Raw genomic sequence first — 22,293 nt, 5'->3', positions numbered from 1 at the left:
TCTAACCTCTTAGGGACTCATGGTGTGACAGACTGGATAGCCTCTAACCTCCAAGAGACACATGGTGTGACAGACTGGATAGCCTCTAACCTCTTAGGGACACATGGTGTGACAGACTGGATAGGCTCTAACCTCCTAGGGACACATGGTGTGACAGACTGGATAGACTCTAACCTACTAGGGACACATAGTCTGACAGACTGGATAGCCTCTAACCTCTGTGGAACACACGATGTGACATACTGGATAGCATCTAACCTCTTAGGGACACATGGTGTGACAGACTGGATAGGCTCTAACCTCCTAGGGACACATGGTGTGACAGGCTGGATAGCCTCTAACCTCTTAGGGACACATGGTCTGACAGACTGGATAGCCTCTAACCTCTTAGGGACACATAATGTGACACACTGGATAGCCTCTTAACTCTTAGGGACACATGGTCTGACAGACTGGATAGCCTCTAACCTCCAAGGGACACATGGTGTGACGGACTGGGTAGCCTCTAACCTCTTGAGGACACATGGTGTGACAGACTGGATAACCTCTAACCTCTTAGGGACACATGGTGTGACAGACTGGATAGGCTCTAACCTCCTAGGGACACATGGTGTGACAGACTGGATAGCCTCTAACCTCTATGGGACACACGGTGTGACAGATTGGATAGCCTCTAACCTCTTAGGGACACATGGTGTGACAGACTGGATAGGCTCTACCCTCCTAGGGACACATGGTGTGACAGACTGGATAGACTCTAACCTACTAGGGACACATAGTCTGACAGACTGGATAGCCTTTAACCTCCTAGGGACACATGGTGTGACAGACTGGATAGCCTCTAACCTCTTAGGGACACATGGTCTGACAGACTGGATAGCCTCTTACCTCTTAGGGACACATGGTCTGACAGACTGGATAGCCTCTAACCTCTATGGGACACACGATGTGACAGACTGGACAGCCTTTAACCTCCCTGGGACACATGGTGTGACAGACTGGATAGCCTCTAACCTCCAAGGGACACATAGTCTGACAGACTGGATAGCCTCTAACCTCCTAGGGACACATAGTCTGACAGACTGGATAGCCTCTAACCTCCTAGGGACACATAGTCTGACAGACTGGATAGCCTCTAACCTCTTAGGGACACATGGTGTGACAGACTGGATAGCCTCTAACCTCTTAGGGACACATGGTCTGACACACTGGATAGCCTCTAACCTCCAAGGGACCCATGGTGTGACGGACTGGGTAGCCTCTAACCTCTTGAGGACACATGGTGTGACAGACTGGATAGCCTTTAACCTCCTAGGGACACATGGTGTGACAGACTGGATAGCCTCTAACCTCCAAGGGACACATGGTGTGATAGACTGGATAGCCTCTAACCTCCAAGAGACAGATGGTGTGACAGACTGGATAGCCTCTAACCTCTTAGGGACACATGGTCTGACAATCTGGATACCCTCTAACCTCCTAGGGACACATGGTGTGACATACTGGATAGCCTCTAACCTCTTAGGGACACATGGTTTGACAGACTGGATAGCCTCTTACCTCTTAGGGACACATGGTCTGACAGACTGGATAGCCTCTAACCTCTATGGGACACACGATGTGACAGACTGGACAGCCTTTAACCTCCCTGGGACACATGGTCTGACAGACTGGATAGCCTCTAACCTCCAAAGGACACATGGTTTGACATACTGGATAGGCTCTAACCTCCTAGGGACACATGGTGTGACAGACTGGATAGCCTCTAACCTCTTAGGGACACATTGTCTGTCAGACTGGATAGCCTCTAACCTCCAAGGGACACATGGTCTGACAGACTGGATAGCCTCTAGCCTCTTAGGGACACATGGTGTGACAGACTGGATAGCCTCTAACCTCCAAGAGACACATGGTGTGACAGACTGGATAGCCTCTACCCTCTTGAGGACATATGGTGTGACAGACTGGATAGCCTTTAACCTCCTAGGGACACATGGTGTGACAGACTGGATAGCCTCTAACCTCCAAGGGACACATGGTGTGATAGACTGGATAGCCTCTAACCTCCAAGAGACACATGGTGTGACAGACTGGATAGCCTCTAACCTCCAAGGGACCCATGGTGTGACAGACTGGGTAGCCTCTAACCTCTTGAGGACACATGGTGTGACAGACGGGATAGCCTTTAACCTCCTAGGGACACATGGTGTGACAGACTGGATAGCCTCTAACCTCCAAGGGACACATGGTGTGACATACAGAGAGGCTCTACCCTCCTAGGGACACATGGTGTGACAGACTGGATAGACTCTAACCTACTAGGGACACATAGTCTGACAGACTGGATAGCCTCTAACCTCTTAGGGACACATGGTGTGACAGACTGGATAGCCTCTAACTTCCTAGGGACACATAGTGTGACAGACTGGATAGCCTCTAACCTCCTAGGGACACATAGTCTGACAGACTGGATAGCCTCTAACCTCTTAGGGACACATGGTCTGACAGACTGGATAGCCTCTAACCTCTTAGGGACACATGGTGTGACAGACTGGATAGCCTCTAACCTCCTAGGGATACATGGTCTGACAGTCTGGATACCCTCTCACCTCTTAGGGACACATGGTGTGACAGACTGGATAGCCTCTAACCTCTTAGGGACACATGGTGTGACAGACTGGACAGCCTCTAACCTAGGGACACATGGTGTGACAGACTGGATAGCCTTTAACCTCTATGGGACACACGATGTGACAGATTGGATAGCCTCTAACCTCTTAGGGACACATGGTGTGACAGACTGGATAGCCTCTAACCTCCTAGGGATACATGGTCTGACAGTCTGGATACCCTCTCACCTCTTAGGGACCATGGTGTGACAGACTGGATAGCCTCTAACCTCTTAGGGACACATGGTGTGACAGACTGGATAGGCTCTAACCTCCTAGGGACACATGGTGTGACAGACTGGATAGCCTTTAACCTCTATGGGACACACGATGTGACAGATTGGATAGCCTCTAACCTCTTAGGGACACAAGGTGTGACAGAATGGATAGGCTCTACCCTCCTAGGGACACATGGTGTGACAGACTGGATAGACTCTAACCTACTAGGGACACATAGTCTGACAGACTGGATAGCCTCTAACCTCCAAGGGACACAAGGTCTGACAGACTGGATAGCCTCTAACCTCCAAGGGACACATCGTGTGACAGACTGGATAGCCTCTAACCTCCAAGGGACACATGGTGTGACAGACTGGATAGCCTCTAACCTCTTAGGGACACATGGTGTGACAGACTGGATAGCCTCTATTTTCCTAGGGACACATAGTGTGACAGACTGGATAGCCTCTAACCTCCTAGGGACACATAGTCTGACAGACTGGATAGCCTCTAACCTCCTAGGGACACATAGTCTGACAGACTGGATAGCCTCTAACCTCTTAGGGACACATGGTCTGACAGACTGGATAGCCTCTAACCTCCAAGGGACCCATGGTGTGACGGACTGGGTAGCCTCTAACCTCTTGAGAACATATGGTGTGACAGACTGGATAGCCTTTAACCTCCTAGGGACACATGGTGTGACAGACTGGATAGCCTCTAACCTCCAAGGGACACATGGTGTGATAGACTTGATAGCCTCTACCCTCCAAGAGACACATGGTGTGACAGACTGGATAGCCTCTAACCTCCAAGGGACCCATGGTGTGACAGACTGGGTAGCCTCTAACCTCTTGAGGACACATGGTGTGACAGACGGGATAGCCTTTAACCTCCTAGGGACACATGGTGTGACAGACTGGATAGCCTCTAACCTCCAAGGGACACATGGTGTGACATACAGAGAGGCTCTACCCTCCTAGGGACACATGGTGTGACAGACTGGATAGCCTCTAACCTACTAGGGATACATGGTGTGACAGACTGGATAGGCTCTAACCTCCTAGGGACACATGGTGTGACAGACTGGATAGCCTTTAACCTCTATGGGACACACGATGTGACAGATTGGATAGCCTCTAACCTCTTAGGGACACATGGTGTGACAGACTGGATAGGCTCTACCCTCCTAGGGACACATGGTGTGACAGACTGGATAGACTCTAACCTACTAGGGACACATAGTCTGACAGACTGGATAGCCTCTAACCTCCAGGGGACACAAGGTCTGACAGACTGGATAGCCTCTAACCTCCAAGGGACACTTGGTGTGACAGATTGGATAGCCTCTAACCTCTTAGGGACACATGGTCTGACAGACTGGATAGCCTCTAACCTCTTAGGGACACATGGTGTGACAGACTCAATAGCCTCTAACCTCCTAGGGACACATAGTGTGACAGACTGGATAGCCTTTAACCTCTATGGGACACACGGTGTGACAGGTTGGATAGCCTCTAACCTCTTAGGGACACATGGTGTGACAGACTGGATAGACTCTAACCTACTAGGGACACATAGTCTGACAGACTGGATAGCGTCTAACCTCCAAGGGACACAAGGTCTGACAGACTGGATAGCCTCTAACCTCCAAGGGACACATGGTGTGACGGACTGGGTAGCCTCTAACCTCTTAGGGACACGTGGTCTGACAGACTGGATAGCCTCTAACCTCTTAGGGACACATGGTGTGACAGACTCAATAGCCTCTAACCTCCTAGGGACACATAGTGTGACACACTGGATAGCCTCTAACCTCCTAGGGATACATGGTCTGACAGACTGGATAGCCTCTAACCTCTTAGGGACACATGGTGTGACAGACTGGATAGCCTCTAACCTCTATGGGACACACGGTGTGACAGATTGGATAGCCTCTAACCTCCAAGGGACACAAGGTCTGACAGACTGGATAGCCTCTAACCTCCAAGGGGCCCATGGTGTGACGGACTAGGTAGCCTCCAACCTCTTGAGGACACATGGTGTGACAGACTGGATATCCTTTAACCTCCTAGGGACACATGGTCTGACAGACTGGATAGCCTCTAACCTCTTAGGGACACATGGTCTGACAGTCTGGATACCCTCTCACCTCTTAGGGACACATGGTTTGACAGACTGGATAGCCTCTAACTTCTTAGGGACACATGGTGTGACAGACTGGATAGCCTCTAACCTCCAAGGGACACATGGTCTGACAGTCTGGATACCCTCTATCCTCTTAGGGACTCATGGTGTGACAGACTGGATAGCCTCTAACCTCCTAGGGACACATGGTGTGACAGACTGGATAGCCTCTAACCTCCAAAGGACACATGGTGTGATAGACTTGATAGCCTCTAACCTCCAAGAGACAGATGGTGTGACAGACTGGATAGCCTCTAACCTCTTAGGGACACATGGTCTGACAATCTGGATACCCTCTAACCTCCTAGGGACACATGGTGTGACAGACTGGATAGCCTCTAACCTCTTAGGGACACATGGTTTGACAGACTGGATAGCCTCTTACCTCTTAGGGACACATGGTCTGACAGACTGGATAGCCTCTAACCTCTATGGGACACACGATGTGACAGACTGGACAGCCTTTAACCTCCCTGGGACACATGGTCTGACAGACTGGATAGCCTCTAACCTCCAAAGGACACATGGTTTGACATACTGGATAGGCTCTAACCTCCTAGGGACACATGGTGTGACAGACTGGATAGCCTCTAACCTCTTAGGGACACATTGTCTGTCAGACTGGATAGCCTCTAACCTCCAAGGGACACATGGTCTGACAGACTGGATAGCCTCTAGCCTCTTAGGGACACATGGTGTGACAGACTGGATAGCCTCTAACCTCCTACGGATACATGGTCTGACAGTCTGGATACCCTCTCTCCTCCTAGGGACACATGGTGTGACAGACTGGATAGCCTCTAACCTCTTAGGGACACATGGTGTGACAGACTGGACAGCCTCTAACCTCCTAGGGACACATGGTGTGACAGACTGGATAGCCTCTAACCTCTGTGGGACACACAATGTGACAGACTGGATAGCCTCTAACCTCTTAGGGACACATGGTCTGACTGACTGGATAGCCTCTAACCTCTTAGGAACACATGGTCTAACAGACTGGATAGCCTCTAACCTCCTAGGGACACATGGTCTGACAGTCTGGATACCCTCTAACCTCTTAGGGACTCATGGTGTGACAGACTGGATAGCCTCTAACCTCCAAGAGACACATGGTGTGACAGACTGGATAGCCTCTAACCTCTTGAGGACATATGGTGTGACAGACTGGATAGCCTTTAACCTCCTAGGGACACATGGTGTGACAGACTGGATAGCCTCTAACCTCCAAGGGACACATGGTGTGATAGACTGGATAGCCTCTAACCTCCAAGAGACACATGGTGTGACAGACTGGATAGCCTCTAACCTCCAAGGGACCCATGGTGTGACAGACTGGGTAGCCTCTAACCTCTTGAGGACACATGGTGTGACAGACGGGATAGCCTTTAACCTCCTAGGGACACATGGTGTGACAGACTGGATAGCCTCTAACCTCCAAGGGACACATGGTGTGACATACAGAGAGGCTCTACCCTCCTAGGGACACATGGTGTGACAGACTGGATAGACTCTAACCTACTAGGGACACATAGTCTGACAGACTGGATAGCCTCTAACCTCTTAGGGACACATGGTGTGACAGACTGGATAGCCTCTAACTTCCTAGGGACACATAGTGTGACAGACTGGATAGCCTCTAACCTCCTAGGGACACATAGTCTGACAGACTGGATAGCCTCTAACCTCTTAGGGACACATGGTCTGACAGACTGGATAGCCTCTAACCTCTTAGGGACACATGGTGTGACAGACTGGATAGCCTCTAACCTCCTAGGGATACATGGTCTGACAGTCTGGATACCCTCTCACCTCTTAGGGACACATGGTGTGACAGACTGGATAGCCTCTAACCTCTTAGGGACACATGGTGTGACAGACTGGACAGCCTCTAACCTAGGGACACATGGTGTGACAGACTGGATAGCCTTTAACCTCTATGGGACACACGATGTGACAGATTGGATAGCCTCTAACCTCTTAGGGACACATGGTGTGACAGACTGGATAGCCTCTAACCTCCTAGGGATACATGGTCTGACAGTCTGGATACCCTCTCACCTCTTAGGGACCATGGTGTGACAGACTGGATAGCCTCTAACCTCTTAGGGACACATGGTGTGACAGACTCGATAGGCTCTAACCTCCTAGGGACACATGGTGTGACAGACTGGATAGCCTTTAACCTCTATGGGACACACGATGTGACAGATTGGATAGCCTCTAACCTCTTAGGGACACAAGGTGTGACAGAATGGATAGGCTCTACCCTCCTAGGGACACATGGTGTGACAGACTGGATAGACTCTAACCTACTAGGGACACATAGTCTGACAGACTGGATAGCCTCTAACCTCCAAGGGACACAAGGTCTGACAGACTGGATAGCCTCTAACCTCCAAGGGACACTTGGTGTGACAGATTGGATAGCCTCTAACCTCTTAGGGACACATGGTCTGACAGACTGGATAGCCTCTAACCTCTTAGGGACACATGGTGTGACAGACTCAATAGCCTCTAACCTCCTAGGGACACATAGTGTGACAGACTGGATAGCCTTTAACCTCTATGGGACACACGGTGTGACAGGTTGGATAGCCTCTAACCTCTTAGGGACACATGGTGTGACAGACTGGATAGACTCTAACCTACTAGGGACACATAGTCTGACAGACTGGATAGCCTCTAACCTCCAAGGGACACAAGGTCTGACAGACTGGATAGCCTCTAACCTCCAAGGGACACATGGTGTGACGGACTGGGTAGCCTCTAACCTCTTGAGGACACATGGTGTGACAGACTGGATAGCCTTTAACCTCCTAGGACACATGGTGTGACAGACTGGATAGCCTCTAACCTCTTAGGGACACATGGTGTGACAGACTGGATAGCCTTTAACCTCTTAGGGACACGTGGTCTGACATACTGGATAGCCTCTAACCTCTTAGGGACACATGGTGTGACAGACTCAATAGCCTCTAACCTCCTAGGGACACATAGTGTGACACACTGGATAGCCTCTAACCTCCTAGGGATACATGGTCTGACAGACTGGATAGCCTCTAACCTCTATGGGACACACGGTGTGACAGATTGGATAGCCTCTAACCTGTTAGGGACACATGGTGTGACAGACTCAATAGCCTCTAACCTCCAAGAGACACATGGTGTGACAGACTGGATAGCCTCTAACCTCTTAGGGACACATAGTCTGACAGACTGGATAGCCTCTAACCTCTTAGGGACACACGATGTGAGAGACTGGATAGCCTCTAACCTCCTAGGGACACATGGTGTGTCAGACTGGATAGCCTCTAACCTCCTAGGAACACATGGTGTGACAGACTGGATAGCCTCTAACCTCCAAGGGACACATGGTGTGACAGACTGGGTAGCCTCTAACCTCTTGAGGACACATGGTGTGACAGACTGGATAGCCTTTAACCTCCTAGGGACACATCGTGTGACAGACTGGATAGCCTCTAACCTCCAAGGGACACATGGTGTGACAGACTGGATAGCCTCTAACCTCTTAGGGACACATGGTGTGACAGACTGGATAGCCTCTAACTTCCTAGGCACATGGTGTGACAGACTGGATAGCCTCTAACCTCCTAGGGACACATAGTCTGACAGACTGGATAGCCTCTAACCTCTTAGGGACACATGGTGTGACAGACTGGATAGCCTCTAACCTCCTAGGGACACATAGTCTGACAGACTGGATAGCCTCTAACCTCTATGGGACACACAATGTGACAGACTGGATAGCCTCTACCCTCCTAGGGACACATGGTGTGACAGACTGGATAGCCTCTAACCTCTATGGGACACACAGTGTGACAGATTGGATAGCCTCTAACCTCCCAGGGACACAAGGTCTGACAGACTGGATAGCCTCTAACCTGTTAGGGACACATGGTGTGACAGACTCAATAGCCTCTAACCTCCTAGGGACACATAGTGTGACACACTGGATAGCCTCTTGCCTCTTAGGGACACATGGTCTGACAGGCTGGATAGCCTCTAACCTCCAAGGGACACATGGTGTGACAGACTGGATAGCATCTAACATCCAAGGGACACATGGTGTGACAGACTGGATAGCCTCTAACCTCTTAGGGACACATGGTGTGACAGACTGGATAGGCTCTAACCTCCTAGGGACCCATGGTGTGACAGACTGGATAGACTCTAACCTACTAGGGACAAATAGTCTGACAGACTGGATAGCCTCTAACCTCTATGGGACACACGATGTGACAGACTGGATAGCCTCTAACCTCTTAGGGACACATGGTGTGACAGACTGGATAGCCTCTAACCTCTTAGGGACACATGGTGTGACAGACTGGATAGCCTCTAACCTCTTAGGGACACACGGTGTGACAGACTGGATAGCCTCTAACCTCTATGGGACACACGATGTGACAGACTGGATAGCCTCTAACCTCTTAGGGACACATGGTGTGACAGACTGGATAGCCTCTAACCTCCTAGGGACACATGGTGTGACAGACTGGATAGCCTCTAACCTCCTAGGGACACATAGTCTGACAGACTGGATAGTCTCTAACCTCTATTGGACACACGATGTGACAGACTGGATAGCCTCTAACCTCTTGGGGACACATGGTCTGACAGACTGGATAGCCTCTAACCTCTTAGGGACACATGGTCTGACAGACTGGATAGCCTCTAACCTCTTAGGGACACATGGTGTGACAGACTGGATAGCCTCTAACCTCCTAGGGACACATAGACTGACAGACTGGATAGCCTTTAACCTCCTAGGGACACATGGTGTGACAGACTGGATACCCTCTAACCTCCTAGGGACACATGGTCTGACAGTCTGGATACCCTCTCACCTCTTAGGGACACATGGTGTGACAGACTGGATAGCCTCTAATCTCTTAGTGACACATGGTGTGACAGTCTGGATACCCTCTAACCTCTTAGGGACACATGGTGTGACAGACTGGATAGCCTCTAACCTCCAAGAGACACATGGTGTGACAGACTGGATATCCTCTAACCTCTTGAGGACACATGGTGTGACAGACTGGATTGCCTCTAACCTCTTAGGGTCACATGGTGTGACAGACTGGATAGCCTCTAACCTCCTAAGGGCACATGGTGTGACAGAGTGGATAGACTCTAACCTACTAGGGACACATAGTCTGACAGACTGGATAGCCTCTAACCTCTATGGGACACACGTTGTGAGAGACTGGATAGCCTCTAACCTCTATGGGACACACGGTGTGACAGATTGAATAGCCTCTAACCTCCCAGGGACACAAGGTCTGACAGACTGGATAGCCTCTAACCTCTTAGGGACACATGGTGTGACAGACTCAATAGCCTCTAACCTCCTAGGGACACATAGTGTGACACACTGGATAGCCTCTTACCTCTATGGGACACACGATGTGACAGACTGGGTAGCCTCTAACCTCCTAGGGACACATGGTCTGACAGACTGGATAGCCTCTAACCTCCAAGGGATACATGGTGTGACAGACTGGATAGCCTCTAACCTCCTAGGGACACATAGTCTGACAGACTGGATAGCCTCTAACCTCTATGGGACACACGATGTGACAGACTGGATAGCTTCTAACCTCTTAGGGACACATGGTGTGACAGACTGGATAGCCTTTAACCTCCTAGGGACACATGGTGTGACAGACTGGATAGCCTCTAACCTCCAAGGGACACATGGTGTGACAGACTGGATAGCCTCTAACCTCTTAGGGACACATGGTGTGACAGACTGGATAGCCTCTAACTTCCTAGGGACACATGGTGTGACAGACTGGATAGCCTCTAACCTCCTAGGGACACATAGTCTGACAGACTGGATAGCCTCTAACCTCTATGGGACACACAATGTGACAGACTGGATAGCCTCTTACCTCTTAGGGACACATGGTCTGACAGACTGGATAGCCTCTAACCTCTTAGGGACACATGGTGTGACAGACTGGATAGCCTCTAACCTCTTAGGGACACATGGTGTGACAGACTGGATAGCCTCTAACCTACTAGGGACACATAGTCTGACAGACTGGATAGCCTCTAACCTACTTTGGACAAATAGTCTGACAGACTGGATAGCCTCTAACCTCTATGGGACACACGATGTGACAGACTGGATAGCCTCTAACCTCTTAGGGACACATGGTCTGACAGACTGGATAGCCTCTAATCTCCTAGGGATACATGGTCTGACTGTCTGGATAGCCTCTAACCTCTTAGGGACACATGGTGCGACAGACTGGATAGCCTCTAATCTCCTAGGGACAGATGGTCATCACTGAAGTGGCGTTCGAGCATCCCTGGCATGCAGCATCACCACCAGCATACTTCAGCCAATCAAGAGAGGTGTTTCTTGGGCGCCTCACAGCTCCCTGCCTCCACGTTATGGGCTGTGGGCCATCGATCATTATTTATTGGGCAAGCTGAGGGGGGGAGGGGGCGGCCTCAGGTCGGAGCTCTAAAAGTAAACTCCTGTTTGTCTTTCAGCTGACAAGTACTGCCCCCTGCTCATCAAAGAAGGCGGGATGCCTCTTTTAAGGGAGCTGGTTGGCATGGCGACGGCCCGCGAGGAAACAAAGGAAATGGCCAGGTAGTAAAGAAGATGCATGAAATGTGTGGGATGTGTGTATAAAGCGGGTCATTGTCTGATGATGATGGAATGAGTAAAACTCAGAGATCAGGGAGCTGGTGCTTTAGGGGTCCTAGATAAGGACACTGGTACATGAAGTGCGGGTCCTAGATCAGGACACTGGTACATGGGGTGCAGGGTCCTATATCAGGACACTGGTTCACGGGGTGCGGGTCCTAGATCAGGACACTGGTACATGGGGTGCAGGGTCCTATATCAGGACACTGGTCCATGGGGTGCGGGATCCATGGGGTGCAGGGTCCCAGATCAAGACACTGGTACATGGGTTGTGGGTCCTAGATCAGGACACTGGTCCCTGGTGTGCAGGTCCTAGATCAGGACACTGGTCCCTGGGGTGCGGGTCCTAGATCAGGACCCTGGTACATGGGGTGCAGGTCCTAGATCAGGACACTGGTCCCTGGGGTGCGGGTCCTAGATCAGGACACTGGTACATGTGGTGCGGGGTCCTCGATCAGGACACTGGTACATGGGGTGTAGGGTCCTATATCAGGACACTGGTCCATGGGGTGCGGGATCCATGGCGTGCAGGGTCCTAGATCAGGACACTAGTACATGAGTTACGGGGTCTAGATGAGGACACTGGTCCATGGGGTGCGGGGTCATAGATCAGGACACTGGTACATGGGGTGCAGGGTCCTATATCAGGACACTGGTCCACGGGGTGCGGGTCCTAGATCAGGACACTGGTACATGGGGTGCAGGGTCCTATATCAGGACACTGGTCCATGGGGTGCAGGGTCCTAGATCAGGACACTGGTACATGGGGTGCGGGTCCTGGATCAGGACACTGGTTCATGGGGTGCGGGGTCCTAGATCAGGACACTGGTACATGGGGTGCGGGTCCTGGATCAGGACACTGGTTCATGGGGTGCGGGGTCCTAGATCAGGACACTGGTACATGGGGTGCGGGTCCTAGATCAGGACACTGGTACATGTGGTGCAGGGTCCTATATCAGGACACTGGTACATGGTGTGCGGGATCCATGGGGTGCAGGGTTCATGGGGTGCGGGCCTTAGATCAGGACACTGGTACATGGGGGGCGGGGTCCTAGATCAGGACACTGATACATGGGGTGTGGGGTCATAGATCAGGACACTGATACATGGGGTGCGGGGTCCTTAGTCAGGACACTGGTCCATGGGTTGCGGGGTCCTAGATCAGGACACTGGTCCATGGGGTGCGGGGTCCTAGATCAGGACACTGGTCCATGGGGTGCAGGGTCCTGGATCAGGACACTGGTACATGGGGTGCGGGTCCTAGATCAGGACACTGGTACATGGGGTGCGGGTCCTAGATCAGGACACTGGTACATGGGGTGCGGGTCCTAGATCAGGACACTGGTACATGGGGTGCGGGTCCTAGATCAGGACACTGGTACATGGGGTGCGGGGTCCTAGATCAGGACACTGATAAATGGGGTGCAGGGTCCTAGATCAGGACACTGATAAATGGGGTGCAGGGTCCTATATCAGGACACTGGTACATGGGGTGCGGGGTCCTAGATCAGGACACTGGTACATGGGGTGCGGGTCCTAGATCAGGACACTGGTACATGGGGTGCGGGTCCTAGATCAGGACACTGGTACATGGGGTGCGGGGTCCTAGATCAGGACACTGATAAATGGGGTGCAGGGTCCTAGATCAGGACACTGATAAATGGGGTGCAGGGTCCTATATCAGGACACTGGTACATGGGGTGCAGGGTCCTAGATCAGGACACTGGTCCATGGGGTGCGGGTCCTATATCAGGACACTGGTCCATGGGGTGCAGGGTCCTGGATCAGGACACTGGTCCATGGGGTGCAGGGTCCTGGATCAGGACACTGGTACATGGGGTGCGGGGTCCTAGATTAGGACACTGGTACATGGGGTGCGGGGTCCTAGATCAGGACACTGGTACATGGGGTGCGGGGTCCTAGATCAGGACACTGGTACATGGGGTGCGGGGTCCTAGATTAGGACACTGGTACATGGGGTGCGGGGTCCTAGATCAGGACACTGGTACATGGGGTGCGGGGTCCTAGATCAGGACACTGGTACATGGGGTGCGGGGTCCTAGATCAGGACACTGGTACATGGGGTGCGGGTCCTAGATCAGGGCACTGGTACATGGGGTGTGGGTCCTAGATCAGGGCACTGGTACATGGGGTGCGGGGTCCTAGATCAGGGCACTGGTACATGGGGTGCGGGGTCCTAGATCAGGTCACTGGTACATGGGGTGCGGGGTCCTAGATCAGGACACTGGTACATGGGGTGCCGGATCCATGGGGTGTAGGGTCCATGGGGTGCGGGTCCTAGATCAGGACACTGGTACATGGGGTGTGGGTCTTAGATCAGGACACTGGTACATGGGGTGCGGGGTCCTAGATCAGGACACTGGTTCATGGGGTGCGGGGTCCTAGATCAGAGCACTGGTACATGGGGTGCGGGATCCATGGGGTACAGGGTCCATGGGGTGCGGGTCCTAGATCAGGACACTGGTACATGGGGTGCGGGGTCCTAGATCAGGACACTGATACATGGGGTGCGGGGTCCTAGATCAGGTCACTGGTACATTGGGTGCAGGGTCCTAGATCAGGACACTGGTACATGGTTTGCGGGGTCCTAGATCAGGTCACTGGTACATTGGGTGCGGGGTCCTAGATCAGGACACTGATACATGGGGTGCGGGGTCCTAGATCAGGTCACTGGTACATTGGGTGCGGGCTCCTAGATCAGGTCACTGGTACATTGGGTGCGGGGTCCTAGATCAGGACACTGGTACATGGGGTGCAGGGTCCTAGATCAGGTCACTGGTACATTGGGTGCGGGGTCCTAGATTAGGACACTGGTACATGGGGTGCGGGGTCCTAGATCAGGACACTGGTACATGGGGTGCGGGGTCCTAGATCAGGACACTGGTACATGGGGTGCGGGGTCCTAGATCAGGACACTGGTACATGGGGTGCGGGTCCTAGATCAGGGCACTGGTACATGGGGTGTGGGTCCTAGATCAGGGCACTGGTACATGGGGTGCGGGGTCCTAGATCAGGGCACTGGTACATGGGGTGCGGGGTCCTAGATCAGGTCACTGGTACATGGGGTGCGGGGTCCTAGATCAGGACACTGGTACATGGGGTGCCGGATCCATGGGGTGTAGGGTCCATGGGGTGCGGGTCCTAGATCAGGACACTGGTACATGGGGTGTGGGTCTTAGATCAGGACACTGGTACATGGGGTGCGGGGTCCTAGATCAGGACACTGGTTCATGGGGTGCGGGGTCCTAGATCAGAGCACTGGTACATGGGGTGCGGGATCCATGGGGTACAGGGTCCATGGGGTGCGGGTCCTAGATCAGGACACTGGTACATGGGGTGCGGGGTCCTAGATCAGGACACTGATACATGGGGTGCGGGGTCCTAGATCAGGTCACTGGTACATTGGGTGCAGGGTCCTAGATCAGGACACTGGTACATGGTGTGCGGGGTCCTAGATCAGGTCACTGGTACATTGGGTGCGGGGTCCTAGATCAGGACACTGATACATGGGGTGCGGGGTCCTAGATCAGGTCACTGGTACATTGGGTGCGGGCTCCTAGATCAGGTCACTGGTACATTGGGTGCGGGGTCCTAGATCAGGACACTGGTACATGGGGTGCAGGGTCCTAGATCAGGTCACTGGTACATGGGGTGCGGAACCTCTAGCACCTCCCGTATTGTGACCTCTAGGACCACACGTACTGTGACCTCTAGCACTTCCCGTATTGTGACCTCTAGCACCTCCCGTATTGTGACCTCTAGCACCTCACGTATTGTGACCTCTAGCACTTCCCGTATTGTGACCTCTAGCACCTCATGTATTGTGACCTCTAGCCCCTCACATATTGTATGGCATCATTGGTATGTTTTGACCTCAGGCATGCGGTATAGAAGTGTTCAAACATAGAGTGGGTGTAGTGAGCGAGCATAGAGTGCTCATAGTCTTCTCTGTCAGTATAGAGGGGTTTTGACATCTTGTGGGTGTAGTGAACGGGCATAGAGTACTAGTCTTCTATGTCAGTATAGAGTGGTTTAGACATCTAGTGGGTGTAGTGAACGGGCATAGAGTACTGATCTTCTGTGTCAGTATAGAGGGGTTTTGACATCTAGTGGGTGTAGTGAATAGGCGTGCAGTGGAGTGATCTTCTCTGCCAGTATACAGGGGACCAAGGGGTACTTACACTCTGCACCAGGTCCAGTTATCCCTTATTAGTGTATAGGGTGTCTAGCAGCTTAGGCTGATAGATAATGGTAGCTTAGCAGAGCAGCTTAGGCTGAACTAGGAGACGTGTAAAGCTCCTACTATACCACTGGTGTCATATGCACAATATCATAAGAAAACACAAATACACAGATATACTAAAAATAAAGGTACTTTATTTTTATGACAATATGCCAAAAGTATCTCAGAGAGTACCCTCAGTATGAGGATAGCAAATATACACAAGATATATGTACACAATACCAAAAATATGCAGTAATAGCAATAGAAAGCAATGCAAGCAATGTACAGTCACAATAGATTGCAATGAGAGCACATAGGTATAGGGGCAACACAAACCATATACTCCAAAAGTGGAATGCGAATAACATATGAACCCCGAACCTGTGTGACCTTGTAGAGGGTCGCTGGGACTGTAAGAAAACAGTGAGGGTTAGAAAAATAGCCCACCCCAAGACCCTGAAAAGTGGGTGCAAAGTGCACCTTAGTTCCCCAGAGAGCACAGAAGTCGTGATAGGGGAACTCTGCAAGGAAGACCAACACCAGCAATGCAACAACAATGGATTTCCAGACGAGAGTACCTGTGGAACAAGGGGACCAAGTCCAAGAGTCACACTCAAGTCATGAGTGGGCAGATGCCCAAGAAATGCCAGCTGAGGGTGCAAAGAAGCTGCCACCGGATGGTAGAAGCTGTGGATTCTGCAAGAACGAAGAGGACTAGGAACTTCCCCTTTGGAAGATGGATGCCCCACGTCGTGAAGAAGCTTGCAGAGGTGTTTCCGTGCAGAAAGACCGCAAACAAGCCTTGCTAGCTGCAAGGGCCGGGGTTAGGGTTTTTGGATGCTGCTGTGGCCCAGGAGGGACCAGGATGTCGCCAATTGCGTGAGGAGACAGAGGGGGCGCCCAGCAAGACAAGGAGTCCTCTCAGAAGCAAGCAGCACCCGCAGAAGCGCCGTAACAGGCACTACGAAGAAGAGTGAACCGGAGCTCACCCGAAGTCACAAAAGAAGGTCCCACGACGCCAGAGGACAACTCAGGAGGTCATGCACTGCAGGTTAGAGTGTCGGGACCCAGGCTTGGCTGTGGACAGAGTTGCTGAGTTCCAGGGACCACGCTCGTCGTGCTGAGAGGGGACCCAGGGGACCGGTGATGCAGTCTTTTGGTGCCTGCGGTTGCAGGGGGAAGATTCCGTCGACCCACGGGAGATTTCTTCGGAGCTTCTAGTGCAGAGAGGAGGCAGACTACCCCCACAGCATGCACCACCAGGAAAGAAGTCGAGAAGGCGGCTGGATCAGCGATACAAGGTTGCAGTAGTCGTCTTTGCTACTTTGTTGCGGTTTTGCAGGCGTCCAGAGCAGTCAGCGGTCGATTCCTTGGCAGAAGGTGAAGAGAGAGATGCAGAGGAACTCTGATGAGCTCTTGCATTCGTTATCTAAAGAATTCCCCAAAGCAGAGACCCTAAATAGCCAGAAAAGGAGGTTTTGCTACTTAGGAAGGAGGATAGGCTAGCAACACAGGTAAGAGCCTATCAGAAGGAGTCTCTGACGTCACCTGCTGGCCCTGGCCACTCAGAGCAGTCCACTGTGCCAGCAGCACCTCTGTTTCTAATATGGCAGAGGTCTGGAGCACACTGGAGAAGCTCTGGGCACCTCCCAGGGGAGGTGCAGGTCAGGGGAGTGGTCACTCCCCTTTCCTTTGTCCAGTTTTGCGCCAGAGCAGGGCTGGGGGATCCCTGAACCGGTGTAGACTGGCTTATGCAGAGATGGGCACCATCTGTGCCCATCAAAGCATTTCCAGAGGCTGGGGGAGGCTACTCCTCTCCAGCCCTGACACCTTTTTCCAAAGGGAGAGGGTGTAACGCCTGGCTGGACCCCAGGAGGGCAGAAACCTGTCTGAGGGGTTGGCAGCAGCAGCAGCTGCAGTGAAACCCCGGGAAAGGTAGTTTGGCAGTACCCAGGTCTGTGCTAGAGGCTTGGGGGATCATGGAATTGTCTCCCCAATGCCAGAATGGCATTGGGGTGACAATTCCATGATCTTAGACATGTTACATGGCCATGTTCGGAGTTACCATTGTGACGCTATACATATGTAGTGACATATGTATAGTGCACACGTGTAATGGTGTCCCCGCACTCACAAAGTCCGGGGAATTTGCCCTGAACAATGTGGGGGCACCTTGGCTAGTGCCAGGGTGCCCACACACTGGGTAACTTAGCACCCAACCTTTACCAGGTAAAGGTTAGACATATAGGTGACTTATAAGTTACTTAAGTGCAGTGGTAAATGGCTGTGAAATAACGTGGACGTTATTTCACTCAGGCTTCAGTGGCAGGCCTGTGTAAGAATTGTCAGAGCTCCCTATGGGTGGCAAAAGAAATGCTGCAGCCTATAGGGATCTCCTGGAACCCCAGTACCCTGGGTACCTCAGTACCATATACTAGGGATTTATAAGGGTGTTCCAGTATGCCAATATGAATTGGTGAAATTGGTCACTAGCCTGTTAGTGACAATTTGTAAAGAGAGAGCATAACCACTGAGGTTCTGGTTAGCAGAGCCTCAGTGAGACAGTTAGGCACCACACAGGGAACACATACATGCACACCTATGAGCACTGGGGCCCTGTGTGACAGGGTCCCAGTGACACATACATATAGGCCACAAACTTATGAGCACTGGGGTCCTGACTAGCAGGGTCCCAGTGACACATAAACATACTGAAAACATGTGGTTTTCACTATGAGCACTGGGCCCTGGCTAGCAGGATCCCAGTGAGACAGTGAAAACACCCTGACATACACTCACAAACAGGCCTAAAGTGGGGGTAACAAGGCTAGAAAGAGGCTACTTTCTCACACATGGCCCCTGCCTTCCATTTTCCCTGGAGGTACAGGTATGCACCTAACCTCTCGGTTCTTTGGTGTGCCCTCTCTGGCTCCTAGTTTAGCATTAAATCATTCTCTGTTTTCCTTTTTTTGTAGGAAAGTTCTAGAGCACTGTGGTAACTTTAAGGATGAGACGATGGAGATGTCCCGGTAGAGATGCTTCATCTTTCCACGTGACTCAGCCTCTCCGGAGTGCAGATCGACACAGAACCTTCCAGATCAGCAACTTCTCTGAGGAGCCTACTCTAAAGTTTCCCTGGAGATATGGAGATATAATTTTTTGCACCAGACAAACTTATCTGATCTTTCAAGTTACACTGTCAGAGTCCAAGTTGTTTGTGTGTGATTGTTTCGAAACAAAAAGAAAAATGAAAAACAGAAAGACAACAGGGCTTCCAGAGTTCCTCTTTGGACTCTCTAGGAGTGCGCGCAGAAGCCTCTTGAATGCCCCACGTTGGATGGTCCAGCTGTGTCCTTGGTGGTGTGGACTTTCTCTGCTGTTGTACCTGCACTCTTGCATGGGGCTCAGTAGTACTCAAGGAATTGGCAGTGTGAGAGGAGCTCTTCCGGTGACGTCAGGCTGTTTCCTCTGAAAGAACCCAAGGATGTTGGGATGTGTACCCAGTGTGTTCCTGATGCCATGCTGCTGGTAGGTTAGCAGGCAGTCAGTGGTGGGCCGGAGACTGAGCCAAGGTGTTCGGGTGCTCCAGGGTCCTTTCGCCTTTACTGGTGTATGTCGCTGTGTGTAAATCTCTTTCCTCTCCTCTCGGATCACTCCTTCTGCTCTGGGATGACTTGTCTATCCATGAGTCTTCTGGAAGTTTGAACCTAAGGTCACCTGCCGCCTAGATGTTTGTTGAGTCAGTTTTACAATCTCTGATTTGTCCTTTGGTTAAAGATGCACATTGCAGACTGAGAGATGACACACACGCACACGCTTACACTCACTCACACTCAAAGGCACGTGCAGACACGGGTACATACACAGACGCATGAGGACACCCACATTTGAACAAACATACAGAAAGATGTGCACACTAATGCTCACACATACATGTGGACACAAAAGCATAGCAAGACATGCACACAGGCACATACACCTACACACAGACACGCAAATATTTGAATGTATGTATATATTTTTGTGTTATTTCTCCCTTTGGCTCCATTCTCTTGTGGTGTGTCATTTCCTGTTCTTGGTTTTACATAGAATGTTTGAAGGTTGCCACGTATAGGCTTATACCAGCAGTAAAAACTTTGTGTCATAATATTGTGCAATATTTTTACTATTCATGTGTGGTCCCAGTAAGCCTAGGAAAGGCGGAGGAAAGGCAGATTATTATTCCTATTGTCAAAGAGGCAAGAGAAAGGATGGGGCAGGCGGCGTTTTGCTGCCCTAGGACCTCATGCCTGACAGATAATAGCTGAGGGAGAAGGAGTCAATGAGTCCTTAAGTTAAAAAAACAAACCGAAAGGTGTGGATGGAGGATGGCAGCGGTGGCTTCCATCCCCCCCCTGCGATCTTCCTCAGGAAGCGTGAAAAAACCCTACCCCTGTACCAGAAACACAGAATAACAAACAAAAAGAAATTTAGTTTACAGTAGAGTTTTCCCATCTAAATTTACACTTGCTATGGCAACATATATGTCTATTTTCTATCCAACGCGCAGAAAGGGTGGGCAGCGATTCTAGCATTAGGGGGGTCTGTTTCTTTTCCTTCAGATGTGTTGATCTGAATGAACAGATCTTCTCTAAGGAAGCCAGAGAAAGTCTGGTCTCTGCCTGGGCTCTTCTTGTTTTCTGCAGATCTTCACCAAACCTTCCTTGTAACCCATGAACTGTGGCCACAAGACCACCGTGGGTGAAGAAGGTATTCACGAAACACGTGATGGGCTTGATAAATAAGTCCCCTACCTTCTCCTTACGCACAGAATCACCCTGATTTCCTATCTGCACTATAGTTGTAGGATTCGTTTTAATTTCTGGAAATTTGGACAGCAGCTGCTGAGCCTAGGGTATTATGTTGAGATGCATGGGATGTTTGCAACACACAGGGTGGGAACAGGCTCTCCATAACCTGTGTAATTTATGTCAATTAATCTTTATGGTTGTCTTATAAATAAATTACCAGTAAAATAATCTGGTTTCAGATGGTATAAAAGTGATTTTTTTAAGTCATTGCTTTCACCGAGTACGAATGTCCCAGTACATGCCTTCTCCTAACACTGCAGCATGTCCCAGTAAGAGACCGGTGACCTCACCCGCAGTGAATCCCCCCAAATGCCAGACACGGTGGGTTGTGTACGAGTGATGGAAGAGAAACAGTGTGCTCCCCACAAATCCGCAGAACTGTGAACTACATAATTTAAAAACAAGATAGGCCCTCTATCCAGCTAAAGATTCTCTGCAAATTCCTCAGTATTGGATCTTTCATAGATTCACATGCATAAATCATTCCTCATCGTCAATCTGGGAATCCTCTGTGGCCCCAGTGCATTAATAGCAGTGTACGTGTGCACTCAGTTCAAATTTAATGTATTTATTCTCACCAAAGCTCCACAGAAAAATGACAAAGCTCATTAATTATGGAGCAAATATAAATGAAATCGCTAATAAATGTTCAGCATATCAAACAAATATAATGATGAAATTGCATTACTAATTGTAGAAATCTTCTGGTTAGCAACCCTCAGTTTTAAGATTAATTATCAATAGGCATCGAGAAATGGACAACAAACAATGCCTGCTTAAGATCTTGAACAGGGAAATGACAGAATGTGCAGCTTTTGTCTGTTAACCAAGAATCAATGTATTCCAGTTATACTGACCATTCAAAGGTCCTCCTGTCCTGAAGTAACAAAGAACTGAGACACATTGGGATCCAGTATAGCTCTTACATAAACTTGCATATGGGACATTTTTGCATCACAACAAACAGGGGTCTTAAATTTAGTTGCAAGGCAATGACTTGGCCGCTTTCAAAACTTTTACATTTTATGAGTGCCTCAAACACAGCTTTAATTTACTCTTTCTGTACAGCTAGTGAGGGGGAGAAAAACAGCTTTATTCCCCTCAGAGTCTCTGCTCCCAAATTACTCCATTTTGGATTTTCTTCCTTCAAAACTGCATCTTCCTGAGTTTGGATCAACTCATCAACCCTGAGAAAATTTACACACAAGGTTTTTCACTTGTTCATCCTTAAGATATGGTAGTGGTACTCTGTCTAGGTGACACCCCCGGCAAACAGGATATCAGCACAATAGCAGCAGTTTTTGTTAACTACACAAAGCATATATATTGCAATAGTCTTACAATCAGCCTGAACTACAATGAAATCAGGCCAGAAGCCCAAAGGAGGGCATGGCTACCGTTTTCGAGAAATGAGCAAATGGGCCTGACTTC

At 50.5% G+C, this 22,293-nt stretch overlaps 1 protein-coding gene across 1 annotated transcript in view; it reads left to right on the top strand.

Annotated features, from left to right (window-relative positions):
- ZER1 (zyg-11 related cell cycle regulator) overlaps positions 1 to 21,030 on the top strand; it is a 287,758-nt gene extending 266,728 nt beyond the window's left edge. Inside the window, exons 15-16 of the mRNA XM_069237017.1 lie at positions 11,607 to 11,709; positions 18,988 to 21,030. Coding sequence (XP_069093118.1) covers positions 11,607 to 11,709; positions 18,988 to 19,045 — 161 coding nt within the window. The 3' untranslated portion in view covers positions 19,046 to 21,030. The remainder of the gene's footprint in view (positions 1 to 11,606; positions 11,710 to 18,987) is intronic.
- The last annotated feature ends 1,263 nt before the right edge of the window (positions 21,031 to 22,293 follow it).

The sequence above is a fragment of the Pleurodeles waltl genome, chromosome 6, assembly GCF_031143425.1.
Source record: "Pleurodeles waltl isolate 20211129_DDA chromosome 6, aPleWal1.hap1.20221129, whole genome shotgun sequence".
NCBI lineage: Eukaryota > Metazoa > Chordata > Amphibia > Caudata > Salamandridae > Pleurodeles > Pleurodeles waltl.
This window is presented reverse-complemented; position numbering and strand designations above follow the sequence as displayed.